Genomic DNA, 25,889 nt, shown 5'->3' on the forward strand with positions numbered 1-25,889 from the left:
AGATGCTAAACACCAGAGGTTAAACAGGGTTAGGCAGCAAGGGTGAGCTGAACACTGTATGGCTCCACTTTCCATGGGAATATTTTATGGCCCACTAAGGTGTATTTCTAGAGTACTGAAATAAACTAGGTGATAGGGCTGTACAAAATACAAATCAAGTGAACAGATTAGCTAATGTGTTTCCAAGTAGTAAATCTATTAAACTGGGGTAGCTCTGAGTTGTAACACAGTTTTCGGAAAGTTAGCTAATTAATGCTTGACACTGAGCACTCAGAAAGGAAACAGAGCAATTAAATAAAAATCCCAGATGTTAGCAAAGGCACTGTTTATAGAGCCCTGAGCCCTGCTTTAGAGCTTTGGCAAAAGAAGAGACCCATTCTCAGTGACGAGATTCTGGTCCTTGCTCACATCCTTTCTGGTGTGTCATGTGTCCCTACTGTGTCTCGATCTGCACTTTCACACATTTGATACTGCTCAAATGAAACCATACATGTGCTTTAAAATTGTATTGCTGAAATACACTCTAATTGTCAGTAAGTGCTGAATGTTGCAGAGCTCGTCAATTACTTGAATAGTCCATTTCCAGAGATCACAAACCAAAGCACTCCAGTCAACTCTGAGGTTGCCCACAGATTTCAAGTCTGTAACTACAGAGATGTAGAAACAAAGTATAAAGCTTAGATGTGTGGTTTCAAAGTCATGAAAATGAGAAGAGTCAAATCCTAGAGATATCTAAAGTTACAGGACTTCTCTGAAGGCATAGAGCTAATGTGCACCTCAGAAGACAATGGCATGCATTAAACACACAAGAAAGGTTACAAATGAGAGGAGGCCAGAGTATCAAGCTGCTTTATTTCCTACTACTTACCAGAATGTAACACTTTGCACCAATCTATAATAAATGTAATTGATAAAGTTGATTACTTTACCAACTGTCCCAAAATCTAGATTGGTGCTATACATTAAGAGGATCGCTGGCCATAATACAGATCCCTGTAGAACTCCGCAAATTGCACCCAACCCAATCTCACCATCCACCGCTTATCTGAACTGTTTACCATCGGCTCCTCAATCCAAAATTATCTTATCACTTCTCTGTCCAAAACCAAGCATTAACCGAATGCCTACTGACTGCCATTTGAGAATTCATTTTTATAAAGAATTTTATCAAACACATTATAAATATTTAGACATAATATTTCCTTTTCAATGTCTGTATTCATTGTTGTTACTATTTGTTCAAAGAAGTTTGTAAAGAAAAGGTCAGTTAAGTAACTTAGTTTTTTTTTCTAAATCAGTGTCAATTATCCCCTAAAACAGCTTCTGGTCCAGCTTTTGATTCCAATTCAACTCTTAAGGCTCTGAGTCATCTCATTAATGGGACCAATTTAAGTTCTCGAGATCTTCAGGTAATGCAACTGAAAAGACACAAAGGCTCCCTGGGTCCAAGACTGGCCCCTCAATCATAGTCATAAAGATGATCCTCTAGTTTAGTTCTAATCATTGTTTTCATAATCATAAGTGTAGTGTATGTACTGTAAGACTTATCAGTCTTGACTTTGTTCACTTCTGTGTCCCTTTTTTAATTTCCTGTAGAATCAGCAATCATATTTGCCATCCACGCCTGTTTTAGTGTAATAATTAGGGATCATGGACAGACTACCCCAAGGGACCCCGCCCACCTTCAAGACACTCGTCTTTTAACACGACACTGGCAAGGCAGCCTTGTACCGGAGGCTCAGCACCGATCAGAGGAGAGGCACATCCCTCATGGACAGCCCTGTGGGCCTGCAAGCACAGAGGAGATCGCTGTGATACAGACAGAGCTATGGTTAGATACTGTACATCTACCCTGCCCTGCCTGGTGCCCAGCTGTCTGGGGGCACCCAGTCACAGCTGACTTGTGACCCACGATCGCAGAGTTCAATTATATGAAAGTTTCTCTTTATCATCCATGACACAGTCTCCTTCATCCTGGACCCCATGCAACTTTCTATAGGAAAAAAATAACCTGATTTGTCAATCTAGCCAAAAACTACGATTTTCTCAAAGACAATATTCTACTTTGAATATTGTCGTTGTGCCAAAACAGTCATCGGAATCAGGTTCAATGTTGTCAGTGAGCCAACATGCTTTTCTGTGATGAATCAAAGCAAAATCCCAAGCCTGAGTTGGAGCTCCCAACTCTGTGTCATTCCAAGATCAGACTCTGACTCTGATTATTGCCATTAGATATTGCAAAAGCCCATTTATCAGATTGTAAGCTTTACCCTGACCTAGTCTAGGTGCAAGGTGGTCAAAACAGCAGAAGACAAATTTAAAGCATTCAAAGCATTTTACACCAGCATAGATTTTGCACAGATTTGCTCTCAAAAAGCCCAGAGAAAGAGAGCTCATTTTAAACGTTTGAGTGAAGAACATACTAGTTTTATTGTCGTTTTCAGCATCTGGTTTCCTCCCACAGTCCTTGGAATGAATTCACTTATGCAGACATAAGGGAACATGCAAACTCCAATTAGAAGCATGTGACAGACCATAGTCGAACCCGGGACCCAAATGAGGCAGCAGCGCTAACCTCCCTACCACCATGCTGGACTCCTTACATTCTTGTACTTTTTAATATAATGTTCTTTGAATGTATAAAACTGTAGTTATTATGATTCATTGTCAAACAACATCAGTTTCTAACTGATGCAGTGGTCACGCTACAGTTAAATGTACAGTAGAATGATGCAACGTTAGCATGTCACCACTCAAACAAAACCACTGAATAAAGCTAAAAACAGCAAAACACATCCTATTCACAGCCCTGAATCAGCTGGATCTGCATAACCAGTGGAAAGAGACTCTTACATCCAGAAGCCATGGCAGAAATCAATTAAGCTGGTGACCGCCTTGAATGTGGTAATTAGATGGCAATGGGTCCTTTAGCCTGCCACATGCCTTATGACAGATGACATCAGTGTCCTCACACAGCATGTCTTCAAAGGGCCTGGTTCCTGGGACAGAGGCCTTGGCCACAGCCTTCCCTCCCTGGCGTTCCCCTCCCTGTCTTTCAAAGCCCAGAAACGACAAAGTCACACTTAAAAGCACAGATGTATCCAGTACAGCCCCAGTATATAGATTTTGGGAAATTAAAGTCTGTCAGTCAAAGAAAAGATAGATTGTATTCAATGACTCCCACACTTAAATCGTTGTTCTGTTTTTTAGTGATTTCCTCAAGAACTGCAGCTCAATACAATAAATTAAAAAAAAAACATTTTACTGGCTAAAGAAATAAAAAAGAGAAACTCAGTAATATTTGAAATATGTCCAGTCCTAGTTAGCCACCTCCTAATTCGCATAACTGTCAAATCGGAACGGAGCACGGAGAAAAAAAACTTTCATTTCTCTCTGTATCCTCTTTCTTAAGAAGAGAGCCCATCTGCTGGAATGGTTGTCTCAGGGACTTCTACAAAAATTGTCCATTAAATCACTGCTAACATGGCTACAGCACACAAATGCACCATTACGCCGAGCTGCCCTGTAAATTACTTTGGCAAGATGAGCCCACAGGAATTTTAACACCCAGTTTCAAGACCATTTCTCTGTCTGACTCTAATGGTGGAATGTTTGGCTTGCAGGTATGCGCTAATAAGGCTGTCTGGTCAGCATGGTGCAATTCTGGAGGCCCACAGGGCTCAGGATCTTCTGAAGGAAGTACTTTTCCATGGAATTTCACTCTCATCCTCTGTACAAAGAAGGATGTTGGTTAATTTGGATGCTAACTTCTATAGCCCAGCTTCAGAAGAGCCCTGTAAGCACACCCAGGTAATAACCATGACACAAACCACAAACAAGCACGTAATCCATGGAGGCCGTGTACTCTGCAAAACAGAAACAGGATTTCAGCACTGGGCTGGGCTGGCAGAGAGGACCAGCTCCCACGGCACTCAAATCAAGTTTATGAGACCCCGGCAAACCTGTCCTTTAATGCACCATTATGTCTGGAGAATCAGTTGCTTTTGCAAAAGAAACATTTTGTCTAATTTGGTTCAAATCAATCAAACGATTAATCAACTCTTTGCTGTTATTTTATAGTTCAGTTTTGGGGTGTCTCATTCTTATCCTGAAGTACTTCTGGTTTTTAGGACATCCTTTAATGAACTGCATTAATTACAAGAAAGGTTACAACCCAAAGGAGGCCATTTGACCCATCTCAAAGCAAGCAGCTAATTGATTCAATAATCTCATCTAGCCATTTCTTTAAATAAGCCAGGGCATCTACTTCACCACTTAATCTTCTTCACTCCTGGGCAGCTTGTACCAGATCCCAATAATCCATTGAATAAGGAGGTGGCTCCTGTTCTTAAAACCAGCTTACTATTGGCAGAATTCAACCAATTAAGATGCTCACACTTTTAAGAGATCTAGAAAACCTGCGGAGACTTTGGCCATCGATCCTTTGCAGGAAACTACCCAAAGTATGGTCTGAGAATAATACAAGGTCATCTTAGCAGCCATATCACCTTGCAACTCACACCTGGCAACCCACTGAAGCTAAGCAGGTGTGAGCCTGGTCAGTACCTGGATGTGAGACCTCCTGGGAAAAACTAAGGTTGGTGCTGGTAGAGGTGTTAGTGGGGCCAGCAGGGGGTGCTCACCCTGCGGTCCATGTGGGTCCTAATGCCCCAGTATAGTGACAGGGACACTATACTGTAAACAGGTGTCGTCCTTCGGATGAGACGTAAAACCGAGGGCCTGACACTCTGTGGTCATTAAAAATTCCAGGGTGTTTCTCGAAAAGTGTAGGGGTGTAACACCGGCGTCCTGGCCAAATTTCCCATTGGCCCTTACCAATCATGGCCTCCTAATAATCCTCCTCTATGAATTGGCTACATTACTCTGCTCTCCTCCCTACTGATAGCTGATGTGTGGTGAACGTTCTAGTGGACTATGGCTGCCGTCGCATCATCCACTTGGATGCTGCATATTGGTGGTGGTGGAGGGGAGTCCCCATTACCTGTAAAGCGATTTGAGTGGAATGTGCAGAAAAGCGCTATATAAGTGTAAGCAATTATTATAATAATTATTATTATCTAGTGTTCCACAATGCAATGTTCTGAATGTTTTCAGGTGAAAATGTTCAGGTGAACATTCAGGTTGAATGTTTTATAGCATTATAGTAGGTGGAACTGAGACATGAAATTTCACAAGGCACTTAATAGTAGGAGAAAAAGTAGAATTATTTCTCAACGTCTGAGATGATGAAAAGTCGATAAAGCAATTCTGGCATCATTCCAAATGGTCCAAACCTTTTTACCAATTGGTTTATAAATTCTCATGTTTTTTAGCGAACTATTTTTCAATATTAAAAAAAACAAGTCTGTAAGCAATGGGCAATACTTAGCAGCAGCATCCTGTAGCAGTTTTTGTTCATTAGTTTCCTGCCAGACACCAATTCATGTAACAAGCAACCGCAGACTGTCTTAAAAACATTTATGATGGGTTCAAATTGGGCACTGCAAATTAATTTAATCTACAATGCCTGAGACCATGAATGATTGAGAAAGATAACCCAGGCTCTCAGTTAACCAGACTTGCCATACAGTACTGTATATTGTTTTCATGCACACGTACAGGAGTTTATCCTGGTAAAAAGCAGGGAATGGCTAATCAAGGGAAATGTAAGAGCAAATCAGGACAGCCTTGTCACTCAGTCTATCTCACAGCAATCTCACCTGTGCTTGGAGTAGCCATGAGGGAGATTTTCAGTCTTTTGTTTTTCCAGTCCATCAGCTTTATGCTACAGCCATGTTCTGGTTCTCTTTAAAGTGCCAATGTAAAACAAACACACTAATCTGGCCTGTGACTCTGAATGCAGTTCAATCAAACTATCTGAGCAATTAAGCAGCATAAAACGGATATTAATCCATAGATTTAACTGATAACATACCATTTGTCCCATCCACAGTACTGAGTATTACAGCAGCTCACAGAAAACTTTCTACCAGAACGGTACAGAAGATTACTGTGAAAAGGACTTGCTTAGCATAGCTGTTGTCTGAATGTATACTGTAGCACATGTCCATGCCAGCAGGAATCCTTGCACATGCAAGCCTTGTTTCTGCCATCAACACCAATGTGACAACAACTGTGTTCCTTTTTTATCCAGCTATGAATCTTCAATGGAATCTTTAGGATGGAAAGGATTATTTACCACATAAGAAGAAAAAAAAGAAAAAAAGAGGAAAAAAAAGTAACTTTTTCATCACACTTGAGCCTGACTGAGAATGAATGAGTCACATCTGACCAGGCCACAGGCTAATGACTCTCCTCATAACTACACATGTGCACTGCGGCAAAGCTGGAGCAGTGGGCTGGGGTGAGGAGCCCGAGTCCAGGGCAATGGCCAAGAGGCTGGAACGGCTCACAGGCTCCAGCCCTGGCTGGGAAACAAACAGCTCGCAGCTCAGGAGACCCAGCCTGATAGAGAGCTTACTTTGATCGCACTGCTGCATGCTTTGGATTTGACTCCATCATTGGGGTGTTCCTTTTGTACTGTGCAGTATGTGGGCTGCATGAGTGCCTCTGACCGGCTTGCCCTGCTTTCACAAAGATAGACCGCACATATAGAAAATATATATTGACCCTTTAGGCATAGTAGGCATAATAATGCAACAAATTAGAAGCTCAATCATTTACAGTAATTGCGCTTTTAATGCCTCTCAGTATGCAATGGATCAGTGGAAGATGAAACTTGAGATCAGTATCAGAATACACAGTCAATTAAGTAATGAAGAGAACAATGCACGCCACACATCCTTAAAGCACCGTATGGAGTTCATAACCTGATCAGCTATGAAGTCAACAATGAGTCCCGCCTCGTCCAAATTTTGTAATAGCCGTGTTTTTTTTCCTTCAGGGTGGTCGTTGTACTGCTGTGCTTGCTCCTGTCATTTCCAGGCAGTTGTATTTTAGCACAATGGCAAGGCCTGTAAGTTGTCCTTTGAGGGATCCTTTATCTAACAAGGATAAATGTCACTTCATAAAAAAAAAAAACAACCTCTTACAATTGTTCCATCAGAACACTTCTTGTTATGGAACACATTGCTGGGAGATGATGCCACCTGCTACAGCATTTAACCAGCAATGGCCTGGAAAGAAACATAATATCCTTTGACTTTTGTTTTCCCCACAGCAGTGAAGCCTACAATGGAAAGATCTATTAAATACGATGTGCAATTAAAAACATTTTCTATATTTTGTGAGACTTTGTGTTTGACTCCTCCACAGACTCCCCTCTTTTCATTGTCATCTTGTAGCTTACCAGTGCTGGGTCCAGCTCTTCATTGAGCAGGGCCTCGTTCTTGATGAGCGCCACTCTCTGTGCGAATCGACACGTGGAGATGGACTCCTGAAACAGAGAGACGATGCCACGCTCCAACAGCAGCTCAGGGATTGCAACGCTGGCCCGATGGGGAAAACGACTTCCTAAATCATTCTGGATGGATTAATCAAGGAGTCTTGTGGACAGTCTGGTGCAAGATTATCATCATCCATTCAGTCACATAATATTTAGAAGGAGATACAATAAAGTGCTTATGTGACATCTAGAAGAGACATCTTGTCTGAATGAGATCGAGCAGTGTTTCCCAAACCTGGTCTTGCAGGACCCCTGTGTCTTCCTTTCTACTTTTTTAGTTTTTTAATTGTTATCCCAACTGAACTTTGTTGTTTTATTTAACTCATCAAGCCATTAAATCAAACTGTGCACTTGTACCATTTTGGTTCTTAAATAGTAGAAGGAGGTCAGAAGTTAGCATGAAACCTGTACCAGGTGCTGGGTGTCAGCCCCCCTCTCCCTCTTGTTTCAATGACGTGGTTGAATGTGACCAATAGGCTCAAGCAACACTAGGAAAGCTTATCATTACACTGTTTGTGTCATTTCCATGTAATAAGTTAAAAGAGTGGTTCATAGAGCTATCGAGCAACAACGATAAAATAGAGAACTTCTTACAACTTTATTTCCTGAAAATGATATACATAAAGAAGATTTGTGAGATTGTCCTGTTTACAAATCAACAGGTTTAATTAAGCATGGATTTTTATTATTAAGTTATTATTACGGTAATTATAAGCTTAATTGATTAAGAAATACTCCAGGGCAACAACTGGGAAACAGTGCTATAAAAGGAATCAAGCATTTAAACTAAGATGGTAACAAGCAAGGAAAAATTCAAAATTTACCACAACAAACATCATTGTACTGTACATTGATGTTCTCTTTTCCCCATCTATAGCAAAAATTAGTAAAGACGCATTTGTCAGCTTGTCACAGAGATTAAAGAGACTTACCTGAAATCCTTACTCCTACTCTGAAAAACCCATCCTTTTAACCAGTATTATTTTTAGACAAACCACACTCATCCTGTAAATGTCTACATGAATAACCCAAAGGGTCTAGCAAAACTAAAAAAAGCAGGACAGGCTTGTATTAAAGCTCAGACCATTCTCATATATCCCTCCAGAAAAATAGTTCTTCTTTTCTTCTACGATATCTCAGAACCCTTCAGCTTTCCAAATAGAAATCACAGAGGTGAAGTTACAAACTGCTGCACTCAAAAGGAACTACTTTTATGATAAATGTAAAACAAAATGTGGTGAAGTAATGCAGGCTTGGGGCACAAAGGTAAAAGAGTGCACTGCCCCAGCACAGGCCCTCAGAGGACAGACGCCGGAGAGACAGGACTCACATCAATGTTCCGCTTGTCCACGGACAGCGTCGCGATCATCGTAGTCATGCAATTTCCACCCAGGCTGTCCCGCAGCACTGAGGTCATCATGGAGTTGCGGTAGGGGATGTGTGAGCGATTCTTCTCCGAAAGAGCAATGATCACCTGTGGAGAAATATGGCATAGAGCTCCTGTTAAATTTAAGGTAGAAAATAACAGATTTGCACTACATGAGACTCTCTTAGAGAAGGGTGAAATGAACTATTTGGTTACAAAAAATGCAAAAAAAACAGAAATTAAAAGACAGACTTTCATAACTTCTAAGATGTACCTTAGCATTACACAAAAGCAATATATCACCAATATAGCTGGGAAAACTGTGTAGTACAGTATGAGAGGTGAAATAGACAGCTCCACTCTCTAGGTTACATCTGTACTCAGTAGTAAAGATAGAAGTAAAAGCCACAGTAGCTATTTTCTAGGGAGGCCAGATTCACAAAAATGTTTCTAAATTCATAATATGTTACACCAAACGCATATTTTTATGCTGAACTGATGAAAACAGGCATCAGACATCAGAGAACAGAGCACATGCTCTTTGTGTTGAAGACAGTCATCCGATGAGGAGAATCTCCAGAGGCTGTGTGGTAGCCTCTGAGTGCTAATGAAGACCGGCAGCTGGAGGAGGGTCTGGTCGGCCGATCCAGTACCTGCTCCAGGTAGTGTAGAGACAGGTTGATGTACTTGGCTTCAGTGAGGAGCTGACCCCCCACTCCAGTCTTGGACACCCTCTCCGAGCCAGCCAGGTCCACCAGGTGCAGCTTGGAGCGGCAGACCGTGGCAGAGCCGGGCTCCCGGCTGGACAAGTGAACGGTGAAGATGCAGTGAGAGCGAGTGGACGCTTGGTTCATCGGGGTCTAATGGAGGCAGAGATGCACAGGCTGGTCAAGCAGAAGAACAGCATTAACACTATAGTCACTATTACATTACACACTCACAATTCACTCCCTTATCAGAACAGCCTAAAGGTTTCGATACAAATGTCCTAATTCCCCGTAAAAACCTATAGGTCATCATCTTCAGGCTGTTTTCATACAGGCTGATTGCCCACAAATATTCTTGCAGGCAGATAAAAAATGTTGTCTTTGATCCCTCTCTGTAAGTTCATGGCTACAAAGCCTCTTTAAAAAACAGTTACATTCTTTTCTTACGTGCAAACCACCTGAGATAGAATGTACATTTTTTGAGGGGGGAAAAGTAAAATGTTTCAAATTAAAACAGTAAAGCTGAAATGCATACGAACTGTATCCATCTTGGTGGCTGACTGCTTTAGAGATATAATTTAACAATATGGAACAAAGACGTCAGCTCAGGATGCTACATTGCAGAAATCAGAGCTGGTTTAGAGGACTGAGGTGTGAGGAGAAATGATGATGGATACGAAGGATGATGATTCAGATTATGACAGCACTTCTCAGCCACAAAGCCATGGATGATGAAAGGATGACAGAGGTTACAAGCAAGAAGAGGCCATTGAGACCATTTAGTCAATTAAGAAGTTAGTAGTTAATTGGATCAGTGATCCAGCTGTTTCTTGAAAGAAATGAGGTTATCGGCTTCAACAGCATGGCTGGGTAGCATGTTCTGCGAACCCACAAGCCTTTGAATAAAGAAGTGCCTCCTTTTTTTTTCTTGGTTTGAAATGCATTTTCCACATGAAAACACTACAGTGTCAGCAATACAATATGCTATCCTCTGTTGTGTACAAAAAAAGGCGAACGCTGCCATCAAAGACGTATGTTGTTTACAAATAAAGCCAGCCCCACAAACAAACCAGTGACCACACAAGACGAGGGAATCGCCCCATGGGCTGTGCAGGATCAGTGCGATATGAGCTCTGGCCAAGGCCGTCCATGGTAACAATGGCAGTGCTGTGCTCAGGGGTTAGGGGACCACAGCTGTCCAGCACACGGGGGAAGGAAAAAAAGGACGCACACGTGGGTGGCAAGAAGTAGCAAACAAGGGAAACAGATCAAAGGCGTGAGACGCATGGCTAACTTCCTGTCCAGCAATAAACTCCCCCTGGAAAGCGCCTTAAAGCCTCCTTCCTTTATGTCATATTCCCCATTTGGACTAGATGTGTCATCTTTCAAGTCCAACATATGGTTATAATTGATTTTGAAAAAAAGTATTTTTTCTACTCCAATTGTCCAAACATTTAGCGAAATACCGTTCTGGGAGAAATCTGGCATTCTGATGCTCAATTACAACAAGCTAATTATACACCCGCTCCTTGGAAAAGCAGCAGGGATTATTGATGGATAACTATCCCCAGAAAGGAATAGCACAGAATCAGTATGTGCTGACCTCTCCTAGAAAACAATTTGGCCACCCAAAACTGGCTGCAGCACCAGGCCCAGAATGGAAAGCACACTTCTCAAATCACGCCCCAGCTTAAAGGAAGGTTTTTAAACCTCCAGGAAGTCCAAGAGAAGCTGTGGTGTGTCCCAGTAACACAGAGCAGGCCTAATTTAGATCTGCATTTTAAGCATAGGTGTAAGATAATTCGTCTTAATTCCTTATAGACCTGAATGCTGATACAAAATAACTTTAATCTACATCTGGCAAGCTAGTGTGGTGTGGTGTTAGACATAAAGAGCTTTTGCTTTAGGTCTGTCATAGACGGTCGGGACTATTACTTAGATTATGACACAGAAGTGCTGTAAAATAACAGACAATTCCATTGTGTTTGGTAGCGCCTATGTCAATAATAATTTTAGTTATTATCAACATTTTACTAAATCAATGTGTTTTGAAAACTCTTCAGGAGAGAAATATAAATAAAATAACATACCAGTGAAATGCAAGGTATTCCAGCAACATGATGAACTGATACCAAATCTTGAACCATTTTATAAAGTTCAATAGCTCACATAGACTACACAGTCTGACAAAAGGTTTTATATTTCTGAACAGCCTGTCAGAAGCCAGGGGACTCAGGAGATCCCTTAGGTCATGATGCTCACTGACTGCCACATGCAAACAAGTGCAGTATTTTGAAAAGTTAAACTGAGCCATGAGCTGAACTCACCAGCCTTGGTGGTTCAATTCTGTTAAAAAGCCTGAGCACAGTTGTGTCACGGAGAAGCCCTTTTCACTGAGGGTAGCAGCTCCACTCCTCTCTGCCTTCTGCCAACATGCCTCGTACTCTCACCTCGGCAATCATCCGATTGGTGTCACCCAGGAAAAGCAAATTGAGAGCCTCCTCTTCACTGGCTGACTGCTGGATTGAGAGGTTCTTCAGGTGAATGTTCTGCTCTGGGTCCTCCATGATGGTCACTTTCCTGCACCAACCAAGCACAGACAGACACTTCATCTCAAAACAGAAAACAGACAAAGCACGCCGACTACAAAGAGATAACTGCAACAGCTGGGGTCTGTGTCTGCTCTTCATCATGCACTGATCACCTACTAAGGACTGTTTAGGCACATTTCAACATTTTGAAAACGACACATTTCTTAACTAACGAGATGAGCAGAGAGGGTGAATTTCTGTGTGCTATAGGAGTTGAAAGGATGCAGCTGAAGGTGGGTCTTTTGAAAAACCAACGCTGTAGCACAGAAATAGGTGAATGAAAGGCTAAAGAAGCAAGCAAATCAAAAGTCACTAACAGGCTTAGGTGGAAAGAAAACAGAAACTAAGGTACCCCAGGGCCACTGGTGGGTACCACTGGTCTAGATCACGCCTTTCAACAGAAGAACAGAAAGGGTTATTTTTGACAGGGTTTCTACACTCCTTCCCAAACAACTCAGTTCTCAAGTTTTCCCACAGTGGTTTGGGGTAACATGATATCCACAAAGAATTAGACACATATTACAGTTATTTAAATATAATTCATGGGGAAGCTGTCCAGTTATCCTTATTTGTGCTGTAAAGGACAAGGCCAGCATAGCTTGTTCAACAGATGACTCTCCCAGAGACAATGAAGTCATCCTTTGTGAATCACAGCAACACAAAGGTCATTAACCATTTCAGTGGTATCACAGTGCACACTGCTCCTCCATCCTTACCGGGTGTGTCGCAGTGCCACAGCCGTCATTTTCACTTGCTCTCGCCAGAAAGGGCTCAGCGAAGGTGAAATTAAGGGCTTTACACTGCCAGGAATCTCATCCATGCTGCGGCACTAACTCCCACACACACAGACCAGCCAGGGATTTGTGCTTGTTTACTTATGGGATAATAATACTGTTTTATTGCCATTTCAAATAGGCCTGTCATTACACACACACACATAGTTACTGAATCATACTGTCACTAAGAGAAATGTAAAAATATATTGAAAGAAAAAACAAAATCCATAAATACAGCAATCCCATGAAAGGTAGATCATGATCATTACATGTCCTGAGCCAATCTCAGGATGTCTGCACTCAGACCTGAAGGTGCTGAGACAGGACCCCACAATCTAAAAGCTGTTCTGCTGATCTGCTGATCAACCACTGATACAACTTACATTAGGTCCTCAGTGAAATATACAGTATGGATCACGAAGCACAATTTTTCATATTTGCAAGCCATTTCAAGCCCATTACTTTTGTATTTTATGTACTGCTGTATTTCTTAATCTGTCTAAATCTAAATTGTTAATTTAAATATGCAAAACAAATGTCAGCCACAATTTAAAACAGCCAATATCAGTCTCCTCACAAATACTAAAAATAATTTGTACCCTATTATAGCTGAGTGCATGCAGCTGAAATATGAGTATGTTATCTTCTCCACACTAACCCAGCACAAACAGCTAAAACTAAATTCTGATTAGGTGAAAAAACAATTAGCAAAATTGCAGCATTCAGTATTTAGTTTTTATTACCTTTCATGTGGGAACGAAGACAGATACTACTATGATCTTTTTTTTGCATTTTCAGATTGGTTTAGTTAGGCAAAACTAAATAACACTAACCCATAGAAGAACACAGCGACACAGACTAATCGATTCAATCAAATATTTCAAATATAAATGAACAAAATCAAAGAAAATGTAGATAAAAAGTCATCAAGTACTACCTGAGGACGGCTTTTAGGGACGGAAGGAGAGGAATATGGGAGAAAATTGAATTGCTTTTTTTGTGCTGTACTGTCCCCCCACACACACACACACCATACAAAATGATCTGATCACAAAAATAATTATTAGATGTTTCCAATATGAGATATGACACACTATCAAAATAAAAATACTAACTTGGAAATTCTGGACTTGACCCCCCTGAGTAGTGACACGATCCTGGCAGTATTGACATGTGGACCTAATCACCCTCTGGAGAGACTGCTGTGGGATGTTCTGATGCTCCTGTATCAGCATCTACCAGCTGGGAAATTAATCAGCCCCAGTTGTCTCCAGCTGATGGCATTGCTAAGTTTGTTCTTTAGAAATTCTCTAAGATTTCTATATTTCTCAGGAAAGGAGAAAAGGCTGGCCATAGACAGTCGGGTACTGTCCTCCTGGAAAGTCAGCACTAGAATAGCTTAGAGGGACCAAGGACTTGGTCAATGAATCATTGGGCAGGGAGGTTGCCCTCAATCTGCACCAACGTTGTTCTTGTGTGGTGTTATTATCACAATACCAACACCAGCTGATGGGCTTGAACAACGCAACAAAAAAGCAGGGTTGTCCAGAGCAAAATGGCATTCATCAGTGAATAAAACAGTCCGTAACTCTTTGTCACCACCTCAGGTTTTCTTTGTCTCACAAAAACAAGTGAACTCAGAGCACCCTTCAAGCACACAGATCATTTTGATGCGGACAGTGAACTATAGTTATTCTGCTAAAGGACTAATTATGTATTCCTGGAATTTCTCATACTGTAGCCATTGGAGACTGAAAAAAAAAAAAAGCAAATCAAAGCATTGTGCCATCCTGAGCTGTCATGGTGCCACTTTACTTCCCAGACCCTATCCTGACAGATGGTTTCCTGATTTCCCTGGATTAGTCAGATGACTGTGGACCTACCTCACACCAACAATGCAATCTGCTTTACTCAAGCAGGGTATGTTTGTATCATTCCCTGTTCCTTTATATAATTCAAGCCATGTCTGTTTGAATTAATGTTACAGATTTCTAATAATCTTCTTTTAACAATTTTAACTCAACTGAAATACCATAAACTGAGAATTTGGTGTATTTAGAAAATCACAAGACTTTAGCTCAGTATTTTGTTGTCAAAGAACAATACTATTCAATCTGCACTAATTAAAATGAAATAAAAACCACATTCAGCATGTGTACAGTGAGCTAACGATGCAAAAATGCTTTTTTTCAGTGCATCAGTATAACAATTAAACTGATTCATTTAATCAGAAACATTTTAAAAGTATTTATGAGACTAAAATGAAAGGATTAAGATGTACAGTATATAGTTGATTTGAGAACTTTAGTGGGTGCTTTGGCCTTTCATAAGAAAAAGAAAAGAAAGTTGGAACAAAATCTTCATGAGTGATATAAATATTAAATTGACCAAACCCATAATGTAAATTAACACCATTACAATATTTGGAAAAGGTCATCAAGTCGTCAGGCAGAATCAGGCAACTATGCATTAAGCCACTGTAATGGGAGAGACTTAAGCTATATGTGAGAGAGAAAAAAAGTGCTGCTCCACAACCACAAGCCCCCCGACAGACATAAAAAGGGTACTTCAGTTTTCCTGTCAGAGAGAGACAGAAAGAGAAAACGCCGGTCGTCTCCAGTGGTTTGTCTTTGTGGCAACTTCTCCTCAAAACAAGAATCAGAACCACGTGGTCAACAAGTATTGTCTATTTTCAGCAGTGTGTAATTTGGAGGGAAGAGAAAAGGAGACAGCCTTGATTCAAGGCCTTGGAGATTAAAACAGAGATGGAGAGAAATGTAGAGGCGGAGAGAGAAAGACATACAAAGATATTGATGGAGGGAGAGAAAAAGACAGGTAGGCCATAATTTCACAAAAGCTGTCCTTATCTGCCACAGCCTGTGAGACCTCCTGCATATCCAGGTGAAAGAAATCGAGGGACATGAGACTTCAGTCCTTTCAGGCCTCCTGATAAAAAGATAAAATGTGCCTCACAGGAGGAACAACATCACACAAAGGGTTGTGGGAGTTTGGAACAAGCTACCCAGCCATGTTGTTGAGACCAATACTGTCACTTCTTTCAAGAAACAGCTAAATAACATCCTTGGGTCAATTAGATACTTACTAGCAAATGTTCTTGATGAGCCAAATAGCCTCATCTCATGTAACTGTTCTTATGTGCTTAAGCCATCTCTAACTAAATTCAAACCCAGTCTGGTTCTGACTGTGGCCAGGAGTCTTCAGCGGGCAGACAAAACTGGATAATGTTCCCCAGCAAAGTAGGGAGGTTTGGGGCTATAAGGCCACTGAAAAATCTTTCTCTAGCAGGATTGCCTGTCATCAGATGGGAGTCATCCCTACCATCACCCTGGGAAATTCAGATTTCAACATCTCTTCAATGACAAACAGTGATTTCAAGATGTTTGGTGCAACAGTAAAAAAAAGCTTTATGAAGCCACTATAAGAGTTTATTGTTTTAATCATGGCAATCCTCTTCCAAACACTACCAGAACAGCTATGTTTCTGTGGGGTTTATTAGTTTAAGTGTCTTGGAGGGTGGTGTCAAGGCTGAGGTTTTAAGGATTTGAAAAGAAATCTTGCGGGACGCTTGCAGACTAGTGAAATTAGACATTTGCATGTGGGTTCACCAGAAGCTGGTGCTGGTTAGATTTCTGCTCCAACATGTTAAAGGAGACTTTTGGTTTGAATAACTCTCGTTTGGTTAAGAACTAGTCAATTGGCTAGACCTCCTAACTAAAATGATGGTTAGAGACAGGGAGAATCGATTGAACATTCACCTGCAGTCTCCTGGAGCAGCAAAGCCTAGAACTGTAGAAGAAAGCTCCAGCTAAAACACTACACTTAAAACTCATGTAGCTGGAAAACCACAAGAGCTGTGAGCGATGGGTGAAAGGTTGCCTTAGAGCTCAAGCTACACTCCACTGACTGACTAACAACATCCACTAGAGTTTCAAATGACAGTAAAACCTGAAAGATTTGATGCTACTCAATGTAAAAAAAGAGTCTACAACATACAAACAAGTATTGAAATGATAACTGAACCAAGTGACAGTCACCATGGCTCAGCCCACAATTTGCATTTTCCCTCAAAAAAGCAACACTTATGTAAGTCCAGCTGGAATGCATACTGTTACCGCTGCCGCTAAAGAAAACTGCACATATCTTGAGTCAACGACAAGTACTCTTTGCTTTCAGTGAGCCTTCAGGGCCTGACCACACCAACAACACCCATCAATTACAGCTCAAGTGCTGTGGTCAAAACTAGACACCTTGGAACTTGGAAGGTGCCATGTGTGATCACTCAACCAAACCAAGACTGTCGCAGCTCTTCAGCCACCAAGTCACACGGGTTTCTTGTTTACAACATTCCAAGGTGATAAAGTAAAGAAAGAAAGTTAATTTATTGCCAGACAGCTCCCATTTTTACAATCCTTAATCACTACAAAAAGCTGCTTTCCTTAGGGTTTTGTTTACGGTCAGTCTTCCTTTTATCAATGCTCATGGTGGTTTGTCAGAGATCATCGGCCAGGTTTTGAAGACAATAAGTATCGTTACAAGAAACAGAGATCTTAGAGCCATTGTCATCTTGTGAAGCCAAAGATGTTCATTTATCCAGCGATGAACTGTGAATAAATTTAGCAAAATGAAGTACTGTAAAAGCAAGTTCAAGACTAAAGGTTTATTTCTTTCAGCCTGTCTTTCACTTAATCCCCAGAAAGTATCTGATTACTCTTTGTTGGGCTGATTCCAGAGCACCAATATCTTTTTTATAACATAGCGACCACAACTGTACACAATATCCTAAATGATCACTTTTAGACCAATGTCATTTCCATGGTGCAAATTGTTCAGTGACAGACCATTCCAGGCAATATAATAGTTGTATACAATAAAAAAAAACAGTTTATTGATGAATGCATCAATGATGCTATTCCTGTGTCACCTGCCAAGATGGCTATTGAGTTCCAGACAAAGTTCTAAGATGTAAACCACAAAGACAAAACCCAGGCTAGCCAAAAGAAGGCAAACTTAAGAAAAGAACTAAAAATACAAACCACCTTTCACAGCAGGGAGCAATTGCCAAAGTCTAATTTCATCACCTGTTCACAACATGCCTGAACCACAGCAAGACACCAGGCTCTGAAGAGGAGCACATCATAATAACTGCCTATCAGCTAAGAACACTGCTTGAAATTTCTCCATGTGGGTTTCTGGGTAATTGATAAGCTCTTTTTTTCATTTTGAAGTTTTTCATTCATCATAAATAAATGTTCATCATGGTAACTGAAGTTACTTTTTACGTTTCGTGCAAATAGGGTACAGTGGCGAGCTCTCCTTTTAATCCTAAAAGCATTTAGAGTCTAGTTTCCTTGGAAATACACACTCACGGCAAGTCTTCCAGGCGGGCTGCCTCGTGCCGGGGGTCCAGGAGGTCATAGCCACAATCGTTGTAGATTTCAAGGTAGGAGATGTAGGCAGTATAGACTTTACTGCTGTCCTGGTTAAAGGAAGAAGAGAGAGAACAGGGCTGTGGCACACTTCTGCTCAATAGTGCCCCAGCAGCTCAAGGCTGCCCTTACAACTGGATTTCTGGATTTTGGAAAGGGTTTATTAAGGCAGTTCAGTTCAAGTGTTCTAGTGTGCCAGTCTTTTAGTGTTCAGTTCTAATACCATTATTACCGTTCATCTAATACAACTCTGAAGATGGTGGTTACTAGTTCCCAGTCTAAATGTCTTACTAAATTAATTAAACAATTCAATTAATGACAGTCTAATTAGGTATGTCACACACCAAACAGAATGCACACTGAACAGAAGAGATGTTACAAACATGGGGGACTTTCACAGAAATCTGGCTGTAAATTGCCTATAGCTAACTTAAAACTTTGCAAGAATTAGTACTGGAGATTTAAAGACACAGGCAGCACAACAGCACAGTGGTTAGCCTTGTTGCCTCACAGTGCAGGGGCCCTGGGTTCAGTTCCTGACCTAAAGTGCTATCTGTGTGGAGTTTGTATGTTCTCTCTGTATTTGCCTGGGTTTCTGCCAGGTGCTCCTGTTTCCTCCCACAGTCCAAGACATATTGGTAGATTAATTGGCTTTTGGGCAATTTGACCCTGGTTTAAGTGCGTGTCTTCCCTGCATTGGACTGTCGTGTCCAGGGTGTATCCTGCCTTGTGCTCATTGATTGCTGGGATTGGCTCTAGCTCCTCCACCACCCTTTATTGGCTAAAGTAGTGAGAAGATGGATGGATTTTAAGACACTTCGCTGTTCATTATTTCTTGAATCCATAAGGCATACACAAGACATCCCTTTTGCAGCAGATAGCTTCAAGGTAATGTCAGTATGTGTACAAGATAACACAACACACAATACAAGCTAAGAATGGGAACTTCAAAGACAATTAAAATATGAGCTTGTTCTCTTATAGCCTGTATTTTAAGATTATAGCAGGGTCTTGACATTTGCTAGGGTTCGGTGCAAAGAACTGTAGCAGATAGCCAAATTCACATGTAACCAGGTCAAACCCTATACCGTTACATAATGTAATACAGTATAAAATATATATGGTAAAGACACAAATGTCACCCTTCCTTACATGATAATGAAAATATTAATGTATACTGTAGGCTTTAATTTTAACTAAATTAAATTTAGATGAACTAAAACAAAAAAATGTAATCACAAACTTCCCTGCTCCATGATTAGCACACCGCACTGTAACAAAAAGGACAATAAAACTGTCAGTGAGCCTGTAAAGTCATCTCTAGCCTGTCATTCCCCAAGCCGCCAACACAGAACCAGGAGCATTCGTTACAAGATGAAAAAAGACCATGTTGAGATGCAAACGCTGAGTAGTGGGCACTTGGGCAGGGGACAAGTAGCTGCTCATTCACTAGCCAGATTTGTCTATTGATCCTGTTGGTCCGCTAATTTAAAAGTTGCACTTAATAACCTTCAGCTTGGTTTCATCTCCCTCTGCTGTTTTCCATCCAGTGCCTACGGTAAGTGTCAGACACTCGTGCTTTCTATGCAAGCAGATGTCAGCAGAGAGAAGCTCACCTTGCTGAAGTGCTGGTAGAGGTAGGAGAGGGTGCGTGGGATGATGCCGCGGTCACTGTAGCGCTCTGGCCCCCCAGTGATGGTGAAGGTCTTTCCGCTGCCCGTTTGGCCATAAGCAAAGATGGTGCCATTGTAGCCCGCCAGCACGCTGCCAACACCAAAAGCAGAAGAGACAATTCCATCAATTCACACCACACCTTTGTTAACTTCATTCAGCAGAAACTAAACAGAAGGTGTGGAAACGCTTCTCTCATTGTGGCAGAGACTGAACATGACCCAGCAAGCTTCCATCAATCCTAAACCACTGCAACCAAGTCCAAATTTACCAGTAGGTTCCGACAAGACAGAAAGCCTTATCTGGATCAGAACTCTGTAGGGAACAAGCTCCTGTCGTCAGTCACCTGACCAGTCCTGAAAAGATGATTGGTCAGGTGATAATTGAAAAATCGGGAATCAGAAGCTTCCAGGATCATTCTTATCTGCCATTTGAGGACACACATTCCATAGCAAGATGTGGAAGGGAGGAAGTGACCAACCTATTCAGCTCTGGATTCTGTTTGGATATGTGAGTTTTAAACTAATGTTTAGGAGAGGATTGAGAAACTTCTCAATATAGGATATAGTCTCAGAGAGAGACTTGTGTTTGAAAGTTGTTTGAATAACAGGTGTAGCAACAAGACCTATTATTACACTTTAAGTTAAGTGTTATTGAACATTCCAAAATATTTTTTATTTTGCCCTGACAAAGCAGCTTGGTCCTCTGTGTAAAAGCAGATGTAGTTAAAATAGTCCCATATAATAAGGAGGATGTTCCAAGATGTCCACAGACCAGGACATCGCAAGTCTTTTAGTCTCTTTCTGTCCAGGACAATGGGTAAGAGGTCACTATCCATCACCCAATGGATGATTCACTGGTTGGTACCAGGATTTTACTTGATAATATCCTAACAATTGTGATGTCATACCTTAAAAGCTAAAAGCTCAAAGCTCAAAAGCTCTTTAATTTTACCAGCCACACGACTGCAAGAAATCCAAGTCACTACAACTTTTCTCCAAGATGCCAGGCCGATGCCAGGTTGACCACAGACCAACTCAGTCTAGTTTGGACTTTCCAGCAGGAATTTTAAACTCATCAAGGACCTTTGGCCAACAAATGTAAAACTTCTTTATTCATATTATAATTCTCAAGAGTTGGATTATTATTACAATCGTGTTTGATAATTATTCATTGTAGTAAATGCATAAAATCTACAAGGCAGACCATAACATGTTATAGTCAATATTTTAAAGATGAAGTAAATAACTCTGAGCTTTGTAATCCCTGAGTGAATGATCAGTCTTTTGTATAACAGCAGATCATTTTACAAATATATTTTATAACTCTTGCTGGTATGCTATGCATGTTTGGGAGTTTTATCAATAAACTGCATATTGTATAGTTAGAATCCATGTGTGAGACTACAAATTATATTTGATTGATTTACTAACTGGCAGTACTTATAGTGAAGGACTAATGAAGAGTCATAGAGGTTAGAATTTGTTGTTTGATGGATTTCAATTGCTGCAATGCAAAAAATGGTACTAGTTTATACCTTATGGCTCTGTGTCTGTTTTCCTGAGACACTCCAATTTTTAAAGATCTTGGTCAGACTGTTATACAGCAGAACTGTCCTCCTATTATCCTAAGTATCTCTAACTATATGCCTACCCTCCATCACAATCTTCTTAAAGTACTTAAAGTAATCCATTTAATAAAGCTCCTGCTTTGATATGCAACCATTCTTCATAAGAAGTGCACAATGTTTCTGCAAAACCATTACTGCCCCTACAATATGTACACGTGAAAAATAGAATAATCCAAAGTGAGGTATCTATAGGCAGCATTATAAAAACTGAGCAAAGTGACAAATAGGATAACTTCTATACAGATCCCTGGCAAGACATGGGAAATGTGACCATATAAAGTTCTGTGGTTGAGAGCCAGGTCAGTGGTGGGCAGGCAACGGTCTATTCTGGTTGACGGCCTCATTTAGCACCGAGCCTGGACACAGGGCGATTGCCTGCCCTAATTCCCTGAGCAGCTGTGTCCGGGGACTTGTATCAAACACCAAGTGGCTTTTGCCAGTTTTTCCACATGGGGAAAAACTGGAAATTTCAGGAAATTCGAGAAATAATAATAAACAATCTGCTGCATGGCTGAAATACAGTACACTGTTCTGATGTTGGATTTGAGTTCCTTTTTGAGTAATTTTGCCTCTCCAACCTTTTCCAACCTCAGCTGTCTGAAGGACATTTGACATTAATGAACAAAGAGGGGTATGAGCTAATAATCCCCAAAGCACAGAGTGCGTGCATTTCACAAACCATTGTCCTAATGGCATTACCGCCATTAATGAGACATTTTTTTCCAAAAAATGTATGTGGTAGTTTATTCAGGGAAAACACTCGTCCTTTTCTCCCATGCCAACTCAAAGACTGCAGCGCCCTGCCATCTCTGGAGGATTCCACTCATAGTTACTGTCTGAGACACAGGGGCGCTCTGAGCAAAGCACGGGGGTGAGGGGCCCGACTGGAAAAGTGGCAGTGTGGGCGAGAGCACACGCACATACTGTAAAAACAACAATGTGAACCATGTGAAAAAAATATTTTTCTGATCCTTGTAAACAGCTTGTTGTTGTCCGACAGCTGAGGTCAAGCCTTGCTGTTTGTCTGCTTTTCCAAAGTGCTGCTTTAATCTGATACTCCGGTCGGGTGCTGCAGTGGTACAAAGTTGTTTCTGAGCCGTAGGACAGAAAGATCGTGCTTCTGATCTCCTAAAGGTTTTGTATTACTTTAAAGCTCTAAAGCTTTTAGACATTTAGATTCCATATAGCATTCTGAACTTAGTTTTCAATATATACAAAGGTGTTTAAAAATCACCTTGGACAAAAGGTGTCAGCAAAATTGAGTAATAATCATGTAAAAAGGGTAATCAAATGTAATTTATTATAGTGGATTAGAAGTCATTTGAAAATTTAGTTACAAAAACTACCACAGCTTGAAACATTGTCATGTTTCATTTATCCTAACTTGAAGAAAAGTTGCATATTTTTCTCTGAAGATTAATGTAGACAAGTGAAGTATTTTGCATGCAGGTAGTAAAAACACAAATTGGGAATACCCCAAGCTAGAAGAGGTTACTTATGAAAAAGACTTAAGGGGCTTATGTTGACATGTAATTTACATTATTATAGGAAAGCAAATAAAAAGGGAAACAAAACGTTAGGATATGTGATTCACAGTATAGAAATTAAATGGTGGGTAGCTGCGTCAGCATGCATAGGCTGCAAAGGAACAAGTAATAGGTTTATTCCATGCTGAAAAAAAGAAGAAAGAGAACACAACGTTTCGGCCGTGGAGCCTTCTTCAGGTGTGAATGTCACGTTAAAATTGTACAATGCACTAGTAGGGGCTTATTTAGAATATTATGTTGTATTTTGGTTATCATGTTAAAGAAAAGATATTGCTTCTCTGGAATCAGTTGAGTGAAGAGCATCATTCTGGGGCTTTAGGGACTGCCCTACACTGGCAGGCTGAAGGAACTGAGTCTCCTTAGTCTTGAGCAGAGAAGACTTTGAGGAGACCTGATACAAGCATTCAAAATCCTCAAGGCATTGACAAAGTCAACCCTGCAGATTTCTTCAGCATAAACAGTGGAACACCAACCAGGGGACACAATGGAAACCATGATGAAGTGCATTTACTATAAAACTGAGAGGAGGCACTTCTGTACCCAATGTGCTGTGTAGGATATAGAACCAGCTGCCCAGCCATGCTGCTGAAACTTATACCATGGCGTCTTTCAAGGAACAATGAAATACTTGGATCAATTAACTGTTAACTACCTATGAGGCAAGACTGACTAAATAGTCTTCTCTCATTTGTATCCTTCCCTATGTTATCTTACAATAATAATGATGCTTAAGTGCTCACTAGAAACAATGAAGTCTCTCCTTAAATGTGCAATGTGTTAAAAGTGAGAGCTGAGCTGAGTGAGAGCTGGAGAGGTAAAGTAGGAGACAAGACTGAGTAGCTCTGTGATGGGGTGGTTGCCTGTAGTCAAATTACCACCACAGATGTCACTCAACACCAAAAATCAAATTCATTATTTCAAACCAAAAAGTCAGAATAATTTGTTTCGGTAATTTACAGTACAAGGGAAAAAATATTTCTTAAATAAAGCCTGTTCTCATACTGAAACTCAAACTCGACAAAATGTCTAAACTGACAGAAACTGGACAAGGACAAATCATCATCTGATTCCATTACACAGCCCCAAAAATCTATATTCAGAGCAAAAAATAAGAAAAGAGGGAAGGACGAAGATGGAGCAGTAATTAAGTGAGACAGGCAGTCCTGCACTCGGATGCCAGCACACGCTTGTGTATCTGAGGTTTTGCAGTCATTCAGAACTAAAATCATCATCGAAAGCCTTTTAAAACACTGAACAAAACAGGGTTGCCAGTACTAGAATCAAGTATCACTTAAATTGAAAACATGGAGAAAGACACAAGAGCGAGCCCCTGCAGCCGGTTCAGGGCTGGCTGACAGAGAGCGGTGTTTTTGATTATGTGTGTTTACGCCGTGCAGGGAGCTGACACCGGGTTGGCCTGTTTTAAAATGTCAGGGCTAACGATGCGGCCTGGATGCTGCCACTCAAGCCTGGGCGTTTTCCTGAAGCTTGTTCCTGTTTACAGCTCACTCTTCCTGGAGACTGGCACTCAGCTGCAGGGCAGTTGGCAGCTCCATTCGGGGTTTTGTGTTTTTCCACTTGTGTTAATAACATACAGCAACCACACCACGTCTGCCTCCATTCTGAGTCTTGGTAATATTAGGAAATGTTGTCAAGTCTTGGAAAAACTGTCTTGCCAACAGAACTATATTTAACTGTTTTTTTCTTTCTTTTTACTGTAAATTGCATCTGTATGTTTCTGCCTAGTCTTGGTTACAGCTGGCTAAAGGCATCAATAGCTTATATTGTAAACCTTTGAGCACTTGAAATAGCTGGGCAGGAGCTCACCAGCCTTGGCAGTTGCAGAAAAGGTTAAACACCTTATCACTTTTGAAAAAGAGATGCTTAGGATAGGTTTTGTTTGCAAAGTTATTTTCTTTCTTCTTTTTGCCTACTTCTTTTTTAATAACAGGACCCTTACTGTACCTGGAAAGGAGGGATAGTCTGTTGAGGCATGCTTTTGACATCTAGAACCAGCAGGTAAAGACATCTATTACATGATCTCTGGTTTGGAATGAAGTCCACGCCCATCTGAGGCTCCTCTGTGATAGCCTTCGAAATACAAGACATAGCAGAAAGGTTGCAATCAAGGAGAGGCTATTTAGCCTACAGTATGTGACTATGGCTTGCAAGTAGCTAATTATTCTAAAGATCCCATCCAATCTTTTCTTGTTTGACCTCAGGGATCATTCCAGAACTGATTCTTCCTTTCACTGTTATTTGACAGAACAGCCAGATTATTTTTAATGATCAATTCTGCCCTCTGATTTATCTTCCACTGTCGATCCTGCAGAATTCTATTGGAATTCTTTATTACAGTCATAATGTAAACCCTCCACATTATGTTCTCCATTCATGGCGAAAGAGATTCTCATCCTTAAGCCTGCCTATGTAGAACATCCGAATTCCAGATTCCTTTTCTTAATCGTCAGAATCAGAAAAAACGAAGGCTGGAATAGAATCCATAATGCAATCGCTATCTAGTAATATTATCTAACATCCCAGACTAGGCAATTCATTGCTCCCAAAGGGCAAATCCAAACCGGAATGAGAAAAAACTAGATGTAGAAACAGTCTATTCATTTACTGACTCACAGCCCTCAGTCCTATTAAAAATAACTGCAATAAAAAGAGACAGGAGACACTGGTCATATAAGCAATCTAAAAGTCTGACATTACAGCCAATCCATATCCATACAAATTTCAGGAG

The 25,889-nt window shown here is 40.8% G+C and overlaps 1 protein-coding gene across 8 annotated transcripts in view; it reads right to left on the bottom strand.

Annotated features, from left to right (window-relative positions):
* Window positions 1-25,889, bottom strand: part of kif6 (kinesin family member 6) — a 122,968-nt gene that overhangs the window by 85,439 nt on the left and 11,640 nt on the right. For 3 of the 8 annotated variants that reach the window (XM_015356753.2, XM_015356739.2, XM_015356730.2), the window contains 6 exons: window positions 19,909-20,056; window positions 18,233-18,342; window positions 11,929-12,058; window positions 9,425-9,631; window positions 8,736-8,879; window positions 7,310-7,396 (listed from right to left, as the gene is read on the bottom strand). In XM_015356753.2, coding sequence (XP_015212239.2) covers window positions 7,310-7,396; window positions 8,736-8,879; window positions 9,425-9,631; window positions 11,929-12,058; window positions 18,233-18,342; window positions 19,909-20,056 — 826 coding nt within the window. Of the gene's footprint in view, window positions 1-7,309; window positions 7,397-8,735; window positions 8,880-9,424; window positions 9,632-11,928; window positions 12,059-18,228; window positions 18,343-19,908; window positions 20,057-25,105; window positions 25,223-25,889 lie in introns of those variants that run through there. The other 5 variants (XM_015356760.2, XM_015356746.2, XM_015356763.2 and 2 more) reach the window with 4 other exon arrangements.

The sequence above is a fragment of the Lepisosteus oculatus genome, chromosome 2, assembly GCF_040954835.1.
Source record: "Lepisosteus oculatus isolate fLepOcu1 chromosome 2, fLepOcu1.hap2, whole genome shotgun sequence".
Lineage (NCBI taxonomy): Eukaryota > Metazoa > Chordata > Actinopteri > Semionotiformes > Lepisosteidae > Lepisosteus > Lepisosteus oculatus.